At 33.8% G+C, this 15,050-nt stretch overlaps 1 protein-coding gene across 10 annotated transcripts in view; it reads right to left on the bottom strand.

Annotated features, from left to right (window-relative positions):
- Positions 1–15,050, bottom strand: part of Orc4 (origin recognition complex subunit 4) — a 39,187-nt gene that overhangs the window by 8,013 nt on the left and 16,124 nt on the right. For 9 of the 10 annotated variants that reach the window (XR_013108586.1, XR_013108585.1, XM_034494425.2 and 6 more), the window contains 4 exons: positions 14,638–14,723; positions 11,221–11,269; positions 8,879–9,030; positions 5,353–5,526 (listed from right to left, as the gene is read on the bottom strand). Coding sequence is in view for 8 of the 10 variants with exons in the window: in XM_034494425.2 (XP_034350316.1) it covers positions 5,353–5,526; positions 8,879–9,030; positions 11,221–11,269; positions 14,638–14,723 (461 nt within the window). In the remaining 2 variants the exon portion in view is untranslated. The remainder of the gene's footprint in view (positions 1–5,352; positions 5,527–8,878; positions 9,031–11,220; positions 11,270–14,637; positions 14,724–15,050) is intronic. The other variant, XM_034494426.2, reaches the window with a different exon arrangement.

The raw sequence follows: 15,050 nt of genomic DNA on the forward strand, positions 1-15,050 counted from the left end.
CCCAAATTTCCAATCTAATATGGAGAAACTATATAATCAAAACTAGTGAGATGGATGAACAGAATGTAGCACAAATCACAGCAGAGAAAAGTTCTAATACTTGAGAAGACAGTGGAGTCAGAAAGAATGTAGTGGGGAAATGAAGAGCTTTAAGAACATGAGCTGAAACAGATCATGTCACAGTGACAACAAAAAGGAGTCATCATGCACTTTAAGCACAGCCATTTGCAAAGGGACAGGACAGGAAGAAAAAAGAAAGCCTAACTGGAGCCAATTACAACTGTGGAGAGAATTCAGACACTTACACTAGACTTGCCTGATGAAGCCTTCATTGAAAAGGGGGGAAAAAAAAAAGAAAAAAAAAAAGATTGCGGGTGTGGGTAGGGGATGGGGCCGGGCAGAGTGCTTGTGCAGAGTAAGCTATGGTCAAGAAGTTATAAAGTGGTAGACAGAAAAAGGAGCAATGAAAAAAGACACACTAAAGCCTGGAAGAATGTACAAGAGACCACAGCAATCTAGAAAACATTCCTAAAGATAAAGCAGCTAAGAGAGTGTTTATTTTGGCCCTACTTTTGAAGGGTACAATCTACCATGGAGGGGAAGGCACCATAACAGGAGCTGAAAGCAGCATGTGCCAGTGAAAAAGCACTGCATCAGGGAGGAGGTGATGACGAATGTCACTTCTTAGCTCACGTTTTCCTTTCCATTCGGTATGGAACTCTAGCACATGAAATGGTGACACCCACATTCAGGACAGGTCTTCCCTCTGTAATTAAATTTTTCTGGAAATAACCACATGGACTTATGCAGAAGAATGGTTCCATGGCAATCTAAACTAGTCACACTGACATGAAGATTAACCATCACACAAGCAAAGAAGCTTCAAGAGGGAAGTGATAATCAATGATACAATACAAAGTATGTAAAACTAAACTTGAGATACATTAAGATGCCAATGGATACAGAAACAAGGGATCAGTTTTAAAGAATTGGGATTTTTAACAGAAGGTAAATACAGATGAAAAGAATGAATTTAACAAAAGCAAGCAAAGATGCAACAGCACTTGGCATAATTTTTCAAAAGTCCTCTGCTTGGTATAAAGGTTCCTTTTCTTTAAACAATTTGAAACAAAAACAGTAACAAAATAATGACCAGCATGGCAAGCTATGTCCATGGGACCAGAGCAGTAGTGTGCAAAAATTATGAACTAGATTTAAGATTCTCCACAGGAAGCACATGCCTAGTACTGTAAATATGGCCAAACCTATGGCTGGAGCGCTCTACTCCACTATTCTACTATATGGACACTTTATCTAACTGCCCTCTAAATTCCTATCTGGTACAGTGCTCAGACTTCTTTTTAAAGTTTATATAGAAGATGGTAGTTAATGGAGAAACTCACAACTGGTCAAAGTGCAGAGTCTAAGTGACTGATTAGTATTTGGCCAGAAATGGGACATCTATATATTAAAACTGAGACCATCTCAGAAGAGGGGTGAAAAGATTCTAAGAGTAGAAATGGTATATTTATTAACTAATGGCAGCTGTGGCTATCCAGACAATATCAAGCCTGTTAGCATTCTAGTACGATATGGGAAGGGGCTCATGAGCCCCAGCATTGGCTGAGGGTCTAGGACAGTTGACAGGTTCTAGAAGAGGTAAAGTCAGTTGTTCCTGGCAGGCTGGGCAGTCTTTAGCAGATGGCCCCACAACCGAGTATATGGGTAGCACAAATAGGACAGGGTGAGTTGTAAAAGAAACAAGATCAAAAAACAAAAACCGTAAGATTGAAAGACATTGTATAATATCTTTTAAAAATTATTAAAGACATTAACAAATCCCAATAAACAAAAAAATGAACTAAACCTCCATAAACAATGACAAAAAGAAAAAAAAAAAAGCCCCAGAAAACTAAACGTTTTTATTCCTACTAGAGCTTAACATCAGGGTTTGCTTCTTTCACCTCAGAAATATCTAAATTTAGGGAATAAGCTTTTGTCTCTTGAAATGAAATTTTACATTTTCAGTAGATATATTTTCTACTTTATTATTATTTTTCAATTGCTTTTAAAGGGCTTGTCGAAATTACAGGTTTATCTTAAACGTAAGCAAGCAAGTAAACAAACCAAGAAAAAGCGCACTACAGTGTCAGCAATGGCACAGAGGCTAGCTCCTCAAGCCACCTTCACCACAAACTCACCCATAAGGGAAAAAGTCTCTGGCCATGTTACTGACAGTCTTTCTAAATATATTTTATAAACACACCCATGCGAGGCAACACAAGATGACTGTCTGAAGAGAAGAAATCAAGAGCTCCAAGCCCGAATAGTGCTAGCTCTCCTTTGATCACTAAAGCTACAAGACTGCCACAAGGAAAGAGATCATCACCTACCATGTACCATTTAAGGCAGGGGACTATAAAGTCTGGTAAAAACAACAAGAAAACTAAAAGCAGGTAGTCAGGGAATCACACCCAGGGTAACAAGAAAAACCGCAGTTGTACCTAAGTAGCTCAGTACCCTGCTCAGATGCGGTTGGGCAAGAAGGAAAACTGCATCTGTGTCTTGAAAAAGGTGTTTCCCAATGGACATATGCTTTTCTGCAGCTAAACATCCTTGAAAGTAAAAGTAGCTCTTACCACCATATCGGAAACTAAGGTCTCAGGGAACTTTTACATACTAATGAAGGATTTGCATCCTCAAAAAACTTGGCATGTGGTTGTTTCTAAAGGCTCACAGGAAATAAAGAACCTAAAGAGACACCTGGTTCACCATGATTTTCCAGGAGGAAGACAGTAATGCTACCTCATGATCATGTCATCCATAAACAGTCACAAAACCTGAGAGGACTCAATGTGTTGCTACCTCATTCTTTTTTTTGAAGCATCATGTCCCTGTCTCTATGGACTGGACTACTTTGCTAAATAAATGTCACTTAAGCTGTATGTGTCTTGGTTAAATTCTTTACTTTGAGAAGCTTAAGACCAATCAGACAGACAGCTGATAACAAAACTAGAGCGGAACCACCCTATCATCAAATAGTATAGACTTTTAAATTCACCTAAACTAAGACTCACTAGTACTTAAACAGAAATCTCAATCATTCTTTATCTCTATTGATTACTGTGTCTATAGGAGGAACTGAATCAAGGAACTACCTCAGACAAAACGAAGGGAAATCCTGTTCTCTGATATGAGAAGATAGGGTAATCTGCGTACAGTATTTTGCATGTTAACACCAATGTACATTTCTACATGTCTTTGGATTACATATACTATATTACCTAACACAAAGTAAATGTATGTAAGTAGCTTTTTGTGCAGATTAGTAATTTTGGCAACTAGATCTAAAGTCTTGTGGGAAAACAGGCTCTCAACTAAGTAACTACGTCAAAATCAAACCTATCTGTCAGCATGTCTATGGGTGCATTTTTTTGATTAAGGATTGAAGTGGGAGGGCCTAAACCACTGTGGGTTGAACCATGTCTGAGCAGGTAGTCCTTGGCTGTATAATGAAGTAAACTGAAAAAGCTAGTAAAAAGCATTCTTTTGTGGCTTTCACTTCATTTCCTACCTTCAGGGTCCTGTCTTGGCTTTCCAGTGATGGACTCTAACCTGTAAGCCATGTAAACCCTCAACATCTCAAGTTGGTTTTGATCATAGTGTTTTATTATAACAATAGATCTAGGTCATTATTATACTGAATTATTAAGGGAATAACAAATAAAAACCTATATATGTGCAGTACATGTGTCATTATCTTATTGTTTAATTTTCATTTGTGGCTGCACCTCACAATGTAGGGCCCATGGATTTAATACATATATAGTTAGATTAATGATGGCCTTGGTTGTAAAGTCACCATAGGAAAAGAGAATAAATAGGCATGGAAATAGTAAAATCAATGGGAAAGCAGACATTTATATGTGAAGGAACAAATGCATTCAAATCTCTCAAAAACATGACAGAATAAGACTATTAATTAGTTAAAGGGCTATATAAAAAGAATGAAGGCCAGGAGGGCACTGAGAAGTAAACCAAGTGGCCAGAAACCTAGATGTTAGATTCCAGACGATAGTAAGAAAAAGAACAACGTAAAATACCAATTACAAGGAATATGCCCCATAGAGATCTTGAATCAGACACAGTGTTGGAGAAAACTTGCCTAGTTAACAATCTCCTGAGTTCTATGAAAGATTAGTCTGGTGGAAGGAAAGACTCAAACTAATTACTCTTAAAATGAAGAATACTATACATCTTAATATACAGTCTATTAGAGTATATACAATAGTTGTGATGGATAATATTGACTGTTGACTTGTTAATGAGAAATTATCTAGATTAGGATAAGCTCTGGTATATTCCTGTAAAGGATTATCTAGATTAGTTAGTTTAACGAGGTGGAACTTTTGTAATGGTATGAATAAGAATGGTTCTTATAGGCTCACATATTTGACTGTTTAGTCACCAAGAAATGGAACTGTATGAAAGGATTAGAAAGATTAGGAGATGTGGCCTTGGTGGAAGAAGTGTGTCACTGGGAGTGAGCGGGCTGTGAGATTGCACAAGCCCCTGACAGGCTCAGTTTCTCTCTCGGACTCTGCTTGTGGATCAGGATGTAGCTCACAGCTACTTCTCTAGCACCATGCATGCTTGTGTACACACTCCCTGCTGTAATGATAATAGAATATGTCTCTGAAACAGTAATATAGCCTCCAATTAAATAGTTTCTTTGAAAAAGTTGCCTTGCTCATGGTGTCTTTTCACATCAATATAACAGTGACTAATACAATACATACAAATAGGTTTTCCTATGTATTTTTTACAGCAATAATTACAGGTGGGCAATTATGAATCAGAACAAAGTTAAATATAGAAAGAAATTATATCTAACCATTGAACCTGTGTTAAACAAAATTTAGTTTGCAAGTAAGGTGTAGTTGTCTGCTTGCCTAATATACATAAGAGAGGCACCACAGCCTAAGCAGTCTCTTAATAAACTAATGCTAAGAGTCAACGATCAGCTAATAAACAAAACTCGTTTATGAGAACTGAAAATAAAAACATATATAGAAATAAATATGAAATATTAATGTGGTTTCTTGCCAAAATACAGAAATACAGAAAATTTAAACTATGCAAATTCACTAAAAATTTATCTAAAATGTAAACCAGGTATGGATAAAAACTTCAATTACTGACAAGAATTTTAAGGCTTAACCTGAAGTTCTTCTGAAGAGATATTTTAGAAGACAAGATACTCTATTATTCTTAAATAAGAAGTTTATAATTTGTGTTCCCTTAGTAATACGTAAAGATATACATTGCTTTGTGATTCTGCCTTTAACTTACGTGAACATTCTCATTCCATCTCTCAGCAAAAACCTTATCTGGGAATTCTGCAGGTAGAGATAATTGTTCTTTAAATATTTTCAAATATTGTGGAAAATCAAATGAATTCATTAAATGTATCTGCCGGTGAGAGAATCTTGACTTCACTCTCTTTTCTAAGAGTTCCAAAATATCCTTGAAAACAAAAATGAAATCCATATAAAATGCATGTTGACAAAAAGGATGTTAGAGAATAAGCGGACTACAGCTTGTAACTAGTAACATTTATAATCTACAATGGAGTATAATTGGAGGGGAACTGAGTCCGTGGTTCTCAAGCTTACTGATGCAGTGATGCTTTAATACAGTTCCTCATGTTGTGATGAAACTCCAACCATAAAATTATTTTCATTGCTACTTCCTAACTGTAATTTTGCTACTGTTATGAATTATAATACAAATATCTGACATGCAGGAAGTCTCAGCACTTTGATCCCTGAGGAAGTGCTGTTCAAACCCTAAACAGGTTGCCACCCACAAACTGATAACTACTGAACTAAATAACTCCTTTCTAGGCACCAGTATCTCCTGACTGCATTCTAGCCCCATTATCAAGTGCTAACATTCCCAAACCTACTAGGGATATTCAAAAAGTTACTGTTCCTAAACAGAGACTGTCAGTGACATTAAGCACACCAGTATGGTATTCTGCATAGCCTATAAAAAATAAAAAATCACATAAAAATTTGAGGTAACAAAATGCAACAAGACTTAATACCATTAACAAAAATTCAGAGATCTTTCATGATTTTGTTTTAAGAGCCTCAAGAATACGATATATAACACAGCAAACTCTATTTGCTGAACTACAAATAGTATTAAGCTAATTTGATCTGTGGAAGGAACCAGTACTGAGAACTGAATTCTCATCCTTTCCAATGAGAACAAGTGCTCTTAATGGCTGAACCATTTCTCCATCCAATTATTGTTTAGTTTTAAAGTGTAATTACATGAAAATAAACTATAAGAAGTTCTCATCTTCTTAAAATAAATGGAAAAACATAATTATGAGATGAAGCTTATTGTTTTACCTCAATATTTTATAGGAAAGACAGATACAATTTAGATCATTTTGTGATAATTACTAAAATTACACAATAAATGCAGGAGAGCCAGCCTAATTATACCACTACCTCCAACAAGTATTGGTATTTTCAACAATAAAATATTCTTTTCTAAAAAGATAGTGGCTCCAGAAAATGTATTATTTTACTTGAATGATCTTTATAATATAAAACAAGCAAAAAGGTTAATAAGCCCTGATACACATGAAAAATTTAAGTAATCATAGTTTATTTAGGAAGTAAAACAGCAAAGACTTATAGTGGTGTGGATTCAAGAGAGAAAAACAAATGTTTTCCTAAAACATTTTTAATAGTTTCATAGTGAACAACAGTTGAATTATAGTGATAAGACTCAAAGATCTAAATTTTGTATACACGCTCATTTATTTTCTACTAAAGAGAAGTTTTAAGTTACTAGTATAAAGAAGTAGTGAAAAGGCAATGATTAATAAAGCAAACTCTAGTCAAAGATTAAGAAACTGTACTTGGGTCCTGGGAAGACCTCTAAGAGTGAAAAGGCCCCTGAAGTCAAGGCTGAGGACTTGTATTCAATCCCTGGAGCCCACGCGTTAGAAAGAGAGAGATCCAACTCCTCCAAGGTGTCATCGGGTAGTCAAATGTCCACTATGGCATGTACCTTCCAAATAAGTAAAGGAAAAAAAAAAAACTCTTGCATCTGAGAATAGAGAAAAGAGGGAACATAGAAGCTGCTCTGGTGGTAGTCAGTAATGACAAAAGTTAAAAATAAAAGGCTACAGGGACAAGAAAGCAAAAGCAAATACTAAAGGAAAATTTTTACAAAGGGGGGTTTCTTGCTGACATAGCAACTATTTATACCTATGCTTTGGTTTTTCTATATATGCTTCCGTAAATATAGGATCATGATTCGACATAATAGAAGTACAGAATTAGACACATATGCATAAGCTACTTATGAATGTTTGTATATGGAGTGTGTGTGTGAGGGACCAGAGGCTTAGACTGAATGTTATCCTCAACTGCTCTCCAGTTTAGTTTTTAAGACAGAGTTCCTCAGGGACAGCGATCCAGCTCAGTAGTAAAAGGCACTTAATACCCAGGACTCACACGGTCGACTGAGAAGTGACTCCTACAAGTTATTCTGTAGTCCACATACATGCATGTGGACATACCTATTACAAATACATACAAAAAAGACAGAAACAGCAAGACTCTCACTGAACCTAAGGCTCACTTATTTAGCTAGATAGGCTGGCTAAGAAGGCAGAGACATTCTCCTGTTTCCACCTTCCCAGTGCTTGGTTTACAGTGGCCCAAATCTATGAGTGTTTAAGTTTGAAATCAAATCTTCATGCTATTTTCTTATGTGTATGTGGTGGCATGCTTTGCATATATTGGGTGTGTATGTATGTGTGGAGGCCTGAGTCTGAACTCAGGAGTATTCATCATGGCTTTCCATCTTTCTTGTTCATTGAGGCAGAGTTTCTCAATTTAACCCACAAATCTACCAATTAGGCTCGTTTGGTCAGATAGCTTGCTCCAGAGATACATTGTAGACCTTAAAGTACTGGAATTGCAAGTGGGCTATTATACCCATGCCCTTCAGGTAAATAAGTATATTCTGGGGATTTGAACTTTGTCTTAACATTTGACCAGCAGGTCTTATATCACTAAGTGTTCTGCTCAGCCCCACTTCCCTATCCCGTTCTTTAAAGAAAGAAGTGTTTCTTTTAGCCTGGTGATAGCTTCTAGTTTGGGGGAAAGATAAATACAGAGTATCAATGATAAATAAATGCAAAAGAATGACCTCAAAGCATATAAAGTATAACAAGATCTTTCTGAGATTCACAGTAAGTTAAAGGACAGTCTGAGTAGAGTGAACTTCTCTATCACAATAGTGACTACAGTTCAGTGGGAAAAGTACTTGCCTACTATGTGTGATGTCTTAGGTTCAGTTCTCAGGATTGGACAAAAACAAAACAAAAAAAGTTAAACACAAAAAGACTCATGTAGGTGTCTAAAATTTTTATTACTTAGAATTTAGGTGAAACCATTTTAAAATCTATGTCACAGCAAGAATTCATTCTATTGTTGATAAAAATCTATAGAATTTATAGATATATTCTTAGTAACTTATTCCAAATTATAAAAATAATCTTGTATGAAAAAGTAAAATGTATTGCCATTTTGTATAAAATATTACAGATATTACATAACTGTTCTTTTACTTGCCAGGGTAGAAATTTCACTTATTAGTATTTGTGAGTTCTATTCCATGATTTCATTAGTAGGACTAGAATCATCTTATAGAATATGTAGCATTTTTTTCTTGTTTACCTCAACTGAAAACAGGATTAATGTCTAAAGAATAGACTTCAAAATACTTTCAACTAAATGACTTACGTCAGTATAATTAAGTTTGAATTTGATCTACACACACTTACCAATCTACATGTAAGGCCAATAACTGCTACTGGTGTCTGTGCAGATTGAGAAATGTCAAAAAGATTATAAAGGAGTGTTTGGTTTTTCTGATGAGCAAAAAGATCAAATTCATCCAGTATGAAAATCACTGGGCAACTGCTAGTCCGGTCACCTAAAAAAAATTGAGTTTTAGATTAACAAAAAATTACATCAAATTCTCTTATATTTTAAAAATGTTATACTTCAGTTTAAATTTCAAGTCAACACACATTGGTAAGTTACTCTGGGCTACATTTACACATGTAGGCTTACTTATACATAGAAAGTTATCCACAGGACAAAGACGGCCTTTGCTGCGGAAAAGCAGTTTACAGTCTAATTACAGGAGTATAGCAGTTTGATGAAAAAAATTGAGAAAAGTAATTTGCAACATAGTATTATGATTATGTAAATGTAGTTCCTTAATAATTACAATGCTAATTTTTCAATACTATCAGACACTCTAAGAGTAACTAATGAATAAAAACTGTTTCATAGGAGACATATTTAGCTAGTAGAAATGAAAGATCCACCTTCCCATTTAAGTTTTCTCTACAAACACAAACTAGAATATAAAGTGTAATTTAAAAAACAAAAACAAAATAAAACAAAAACAGCCACTTATAATTCTTTTTTAATACAAGTTTTAACGTTTCATTCAGGAGGAAATGTTCAGTAGGCCTCAATACATTTTCTCTATACACTGAATGAAAAATTTTGAATGGAAACTATTTTAATAGAAAAATAATTAAAACTTTAAGAATAAATAATTTACATTTATGTAAGACCTTTCAATCAAAGAATAAGAGATTTATCCAAATAATAAAACAAAATGACCTGAGCTTAAAGATATAAATTTGCAAAAACAAACAAACAACAGCACTAAAACCAAACAGAATTAGGAACTAGTACAGAAAAATGTATTTGTATAATATGGCTATTCACATTAGGGAAAATAGTTTATTCCACGTCAAATCACTGCATGTAAAATTATATCTCTGACTTTGTTGACATGTACAAGTAATCCCAGCAATCTGGAAGGTAGACACTGGATAGCAGGCAGTTTAAGAATCAGCTTCTGAACTTGATAAGCCAAGGTTGGGTGATATCCTTGGGACACCTGCCCTTTTCTAAAGAGAAATGGAGGAGAGGACAATCTGGGGGAGGGGAATTGAGAGGGAAGAACTGGAAAGAGAGGAGGAAGAGGAAATTGCAACCCAGCTGTTACAGAAATAATCAATCAATACACACACACACACACACACACACGCAAGTGTGTGTATATATTAAATGGGAACATTGGTGAGTTTATATTCTTTGAAGGAGAAACAAATACCTTCGAGACAAAATGAATTATGTAAAAATTTAAGACTTCTATTTAGTCAACAAGTATAAATAATACTGAAGGCAATGAAGTACAACAAGTTCTAGAAATATGTATGAGACAAATATCACCAAAATAGGATGAAGAATCAACAGGAAATAATAAAAGTCAGTCAAAACATCAAATGAATGGCCATCACCAAGAAGTCAGGCAAATTAAACAAAAAAAAATTATAGAAATGAAACTGATGCAGACTCTATTCTAAAAAGAGTTAGCAAAAGATAAAATTTTGTAATTGTTTTTGAATTCTGGATAAAAAGTACTCTCAAACATGTTTCAAAGATAATTATGCAATAATTTTTTCAACCTGGTACTTTTTTTAATCTAAAATTCTACCTATTATAACCTACCTACGAAAATACATGAATAATCTTTTAAACATTTCTTCCTTGTTATAAAAACAAAAGCATGTAACTTCTATAGTATCTTTCTATAACAGAATTCAAGACAACCATAATTACCAAAAAACAGGAAAATATTATTTTATTCTTGATGTCTGAGACATAGTCTCATTTCTTCCTATCTTGAGCTCCAAACTGCTGTGATTACAGGTAAGTAATTTTAGCTTTTTAAATTTGAATTTATTATTAGTGTGTCTGAGTGATGTCTTTGTGTACATGTTTTAGTGTGTTATGGTGAGTGTGTGGAAGTCAGAGGGCAACCTCCCATCTTGGGCTCGAGAAGCAAGCTCAGGTTATCAAGCTTGTGTGGCAAGTGCTTATTACATGCTGAGCCATCTCACTGATACTGATTTTATCCTGAAAAAAAATCATATTCTGAGAATCATTACAGTGTCCATTAGCTTAATTATTTAATTAGATTATTTAGTTTAGTTCCCATACATTTTTCTTTGTTTTCTTTTTTATTTTTTGGCAAAAATTTTTAATATTTAAATTATCAGAGAAGACAAAAGTAAAATTAAGTATCCTAAACATGTACCTTTTTGCAAAGCTTCCAGAAGAAATGAAAGGTTTTCCGCAAAGCTTCCCTGCATAACAAAAATAGATAAGATCAGAGTTTAATAAAATAAATAAGGATCCATATTAGAGTATTTACAAAAAAACCACACTCATGCATCGTTTTTACTAGGAAATTAGACATTGAATAGATACTTACTTGAATATCTGCATTAATTATCCATAACCCATAACTTAAATACCAAAGGAGAGAAAGGGGAACAATGAAAATGACAGTACTATGCTATATGGGTGAAGTTTCATATTTTCTGGATAATACTGATAGAAATGTCAGATAACATTGTAGTTTCTGGAGGATTGCTACATTCTCAATAAAGCTGAGGATTAGAAATATATTCTACTTTGTAGCTTTAAACACAACATGTTCCGCCTAGTGTCAAATTAATTTGCACCACCAAAAAAACCCCCTTAATATAGATTAAAATCAGATCAAAAAAAGAAAAGGAGAATTTGCTTAATATATTAAACATAAATTTTCTACAAAAGAATGCCTATTTAGGAATTTATGTTTACTACATTATCTGTTTCTTTGGAATACATCTAAAGTATTTTTGGACAAAACCTAAACATTGTGAGAGAATGTCTGTCTGCATGTGGGTATGTGCATGTTGAGTGCAGAGACCATAGGTATTGGCTCCCTGACCTAGATTTAGAAAAGTTATGAACCACCTGACACAGGTATTTGTAACCAAACTCAGCTCTTCTGGAAGAGCATTAAATGCACCTTACTGCTGAATGTATCCACCTTCTCAATCATATATTTTAAGGAAAAAGTCAACTTTAAATTTGAAGAACTATAAAAAGAGAAAAGAAACATAATAGTTTTTTTTTCTTCCAGAAAGAACCTGATATTGCATAAACATTTTTATTTTTTTTACACTTACTTATTTTGTGTGTTTGTACAGCACAATGTACATTTGGAGGACAATTTGTAGAAGTTAATGCTCTCCTTCTACCTTTAAGTGGGTTTTAATAGGTTGTCAAGCTTTAGCAAGTGTGTCCACCCACAGAGTCATATCACCAGCCCAGCATAATGACTTAAATGCATCCACATACAGTAATCATCTCATGCTGTGACATAAGTACTACTACCAAGAATGGGTAAACACAATTTACTGTCACTAACACTGCCTCCATAGAGATAACCTATTTGAAAATCAGCAGTCAGTTACATCAAAGATATTTGTCTTCTGGTTTTTTCAATAGTTCATTATAGCTCATCATAAAGTATGCACACACTTATTCAAATATATATGAATATATATGAAAAAGTATATGTATATACATAGACATATTTTATAGGTACATCATGCAGTATGTCTATGTATTATATATATGCATATATATGTGTGTATATATTATATATGCATATATATAATATATACATATATAGATATACATAGTTGCATGATACACCTATAAAATATATTTACTCAAAGACTATGAACACAGTAAGTTCTTGCTTAAGTGACTTTCGTTCTTCATGTCCAGACTTCACAAACCTATGAGCTCAGGCAAACCAATTAGTCTTTACACCTTAAAGACCTAATCTCCAAAAAAAAAAAAAAAAAAAAAAAAAAAAAAAAGGGAGACTATACGCTAATAATCTTTTAACAGCCATCTCGTTATTATGGAGGATTGACTCTGGGACCCCTTTTCATACACAAGAATAACAAAATCTGTAACTCATCAATCCTGCTAAATGAAATAACACAGTGTTTACAAATGAATTGCACACCATAGTCCACTACCTATATATTACTCTCAATACCTTAATAGAGAGTAATACTATGTACACTCATATTTAGTTTATGCCTATTTTAGTCATATTTAGTCTTTGCCTATTTGACCAAAATCTATACAGATGCAGGAAGAGAAAATCTTGACTGAAGAACTGCTTTCATCAGACTGGCCCATAACAAGTTTGTAAAGCACTTTCTTGACTGCTAATTTATATAAGGGGGTCAGCTCATAGTGAGCAGTAGTAATCCTGGGCAGATGGGCCTGAACTGTATAAGAAAGGTAGCTGAGCAAGCAAATAAGCAGAGTTCCTCCATGATTTCAACCCCTGCTCCTGCTTGAGTTCCTGTAATCTGGAAGCAGCCAGATAATTAACCCCAGACTAGTTTTGATTAATGTATTTATTACAGAAACAGAAAGCAACCTAAAAACATTATCTAGCTATTATTTATTAGCTCTTCTAATAGATTATTCAAAACTATAACAACAAAATACAAAGTTTGTACAATTTTAACATAAATGCAATTTTTTTCCTTTAAATATCTTCAGTTTGTTATTGGTTGCATATACAGTTATAGGACCTAAATATACGAAGGATTGACTGTCATGATAACCACAATAGCCATGATTAGAATGAGATTGTAATAGAATTGTCTCTTTCATTAATATATACAAATATAGTACCAATATATCCATTTAGTAACATTAGAATTAACTCTCCAGATAATTTGGAAATTAAAAGTTTAATAGGAATTCTTGTTGAACATAGTATTTATAAAAAGGACATTCTGACTTTATTTCCCAACAGTTTGTAGAGCAGGAAAGGAGAAAATATGGTTGGTTCAACCTTTCGCTGCTAACGTAAAGCATTCCTAGATACTAGAAGTGCGCATAGCTGTGTTCAGATCACTGTAGCCAGAGCAAAGAGTTGTAAGACAGCACTGCTGGAACAGCAGTGGACAGAAAATGGACTCGGGATATGTGCATCTCATTTGTATATGGAGTCTCTAGATAGTAGAGTAGGACAGTGATTACTCATGTTCTCCTTAGGTCATGTATGTTAACTGTAAACAGTCTAATGAGACATTTCAAACACTTCAAATCATTCTGAAGCACTATCAGTGCTTTAAGACTTCAGCATACTGTAACTGATGGACATGAAATAATAGATATCCATCCAGCACATTAGCCTCCAGCAGAGTGGTTAATCAAGAGGCAGTTTATTTCTCTTGTTTAGAATAATCTTGTGAAATACAAAAAATAGGTCTACTTAGTAAAGAATCTGATATTGAGAGACATTCATGGACCCGAGAGCCTAATATTATCACCAGGGAATCAAATCATAGCAACAAATGAGCCAACCCTCTACACTGTTTTTAAATTCAGAATATTACCTAATATGCTCATGCTACTTCACAAGCCATGATTTAAAAAGAACTTTTACTTAAACAAATAAAACATAAAATACATCAAACCCACCAAAATAAAAGCTTGATGATTAAATATATCCTCATACATTAAATCTTTTCCTAAGAAAAATCTTACATCAATTTCTAATATGTAGGTATGTGTGTATATATAACTTTCTAAAACGATTCTCCTAGCCTTCCAGAAATAAAATATCTAAAATGATACTTACAAAAACTTTATCTCCAACTACATTTTCTAGATTTAATTGTCTTGTGATCTCTTTCAGAGCAATTTTTTCGTTTGTCTGCAGCAGTCCTAAAACAGTATAATTAATAGAGACTAAATAAAATGAAGCAAGTATTTATGATAATTTTCCAAATAAATACATTTTCTAATGCTTTTAAAAATTTAATTAGAAAGAATATAATCAGTCTGCTAGTTTATGTTACTTCTTCTAAAAATATGGTAGTCAAAGAATCATTCCTTGGAGATGACACTATTTAAGAAAAAAATTATTTGAAAATATACATTTTTACCTTATATACGTTCCTTTATTTTCTAAAAGCCATTAAACTGGCATACAGTTTTTAATATATAATATTTATACAGACTTAAAACACAATGAATTTGTTATCATCATAT

This window comes from Arvicanthis niloticus, chromosome 2 (genome assembly GCF_011762505.2).
Source record: "Arvicanthis niloticus isolate mArvNil1 chromosome 2, mArvNil1.pat.X, whole genome shotgun sequence".
NCBI classification, from domain to species: domain Eukaryota; kingdom Metazoa; phylum Chordata; class Mammalia; order Rodentia; family Muridae; genus Arvicanthis; species Arvicanthis niloticus.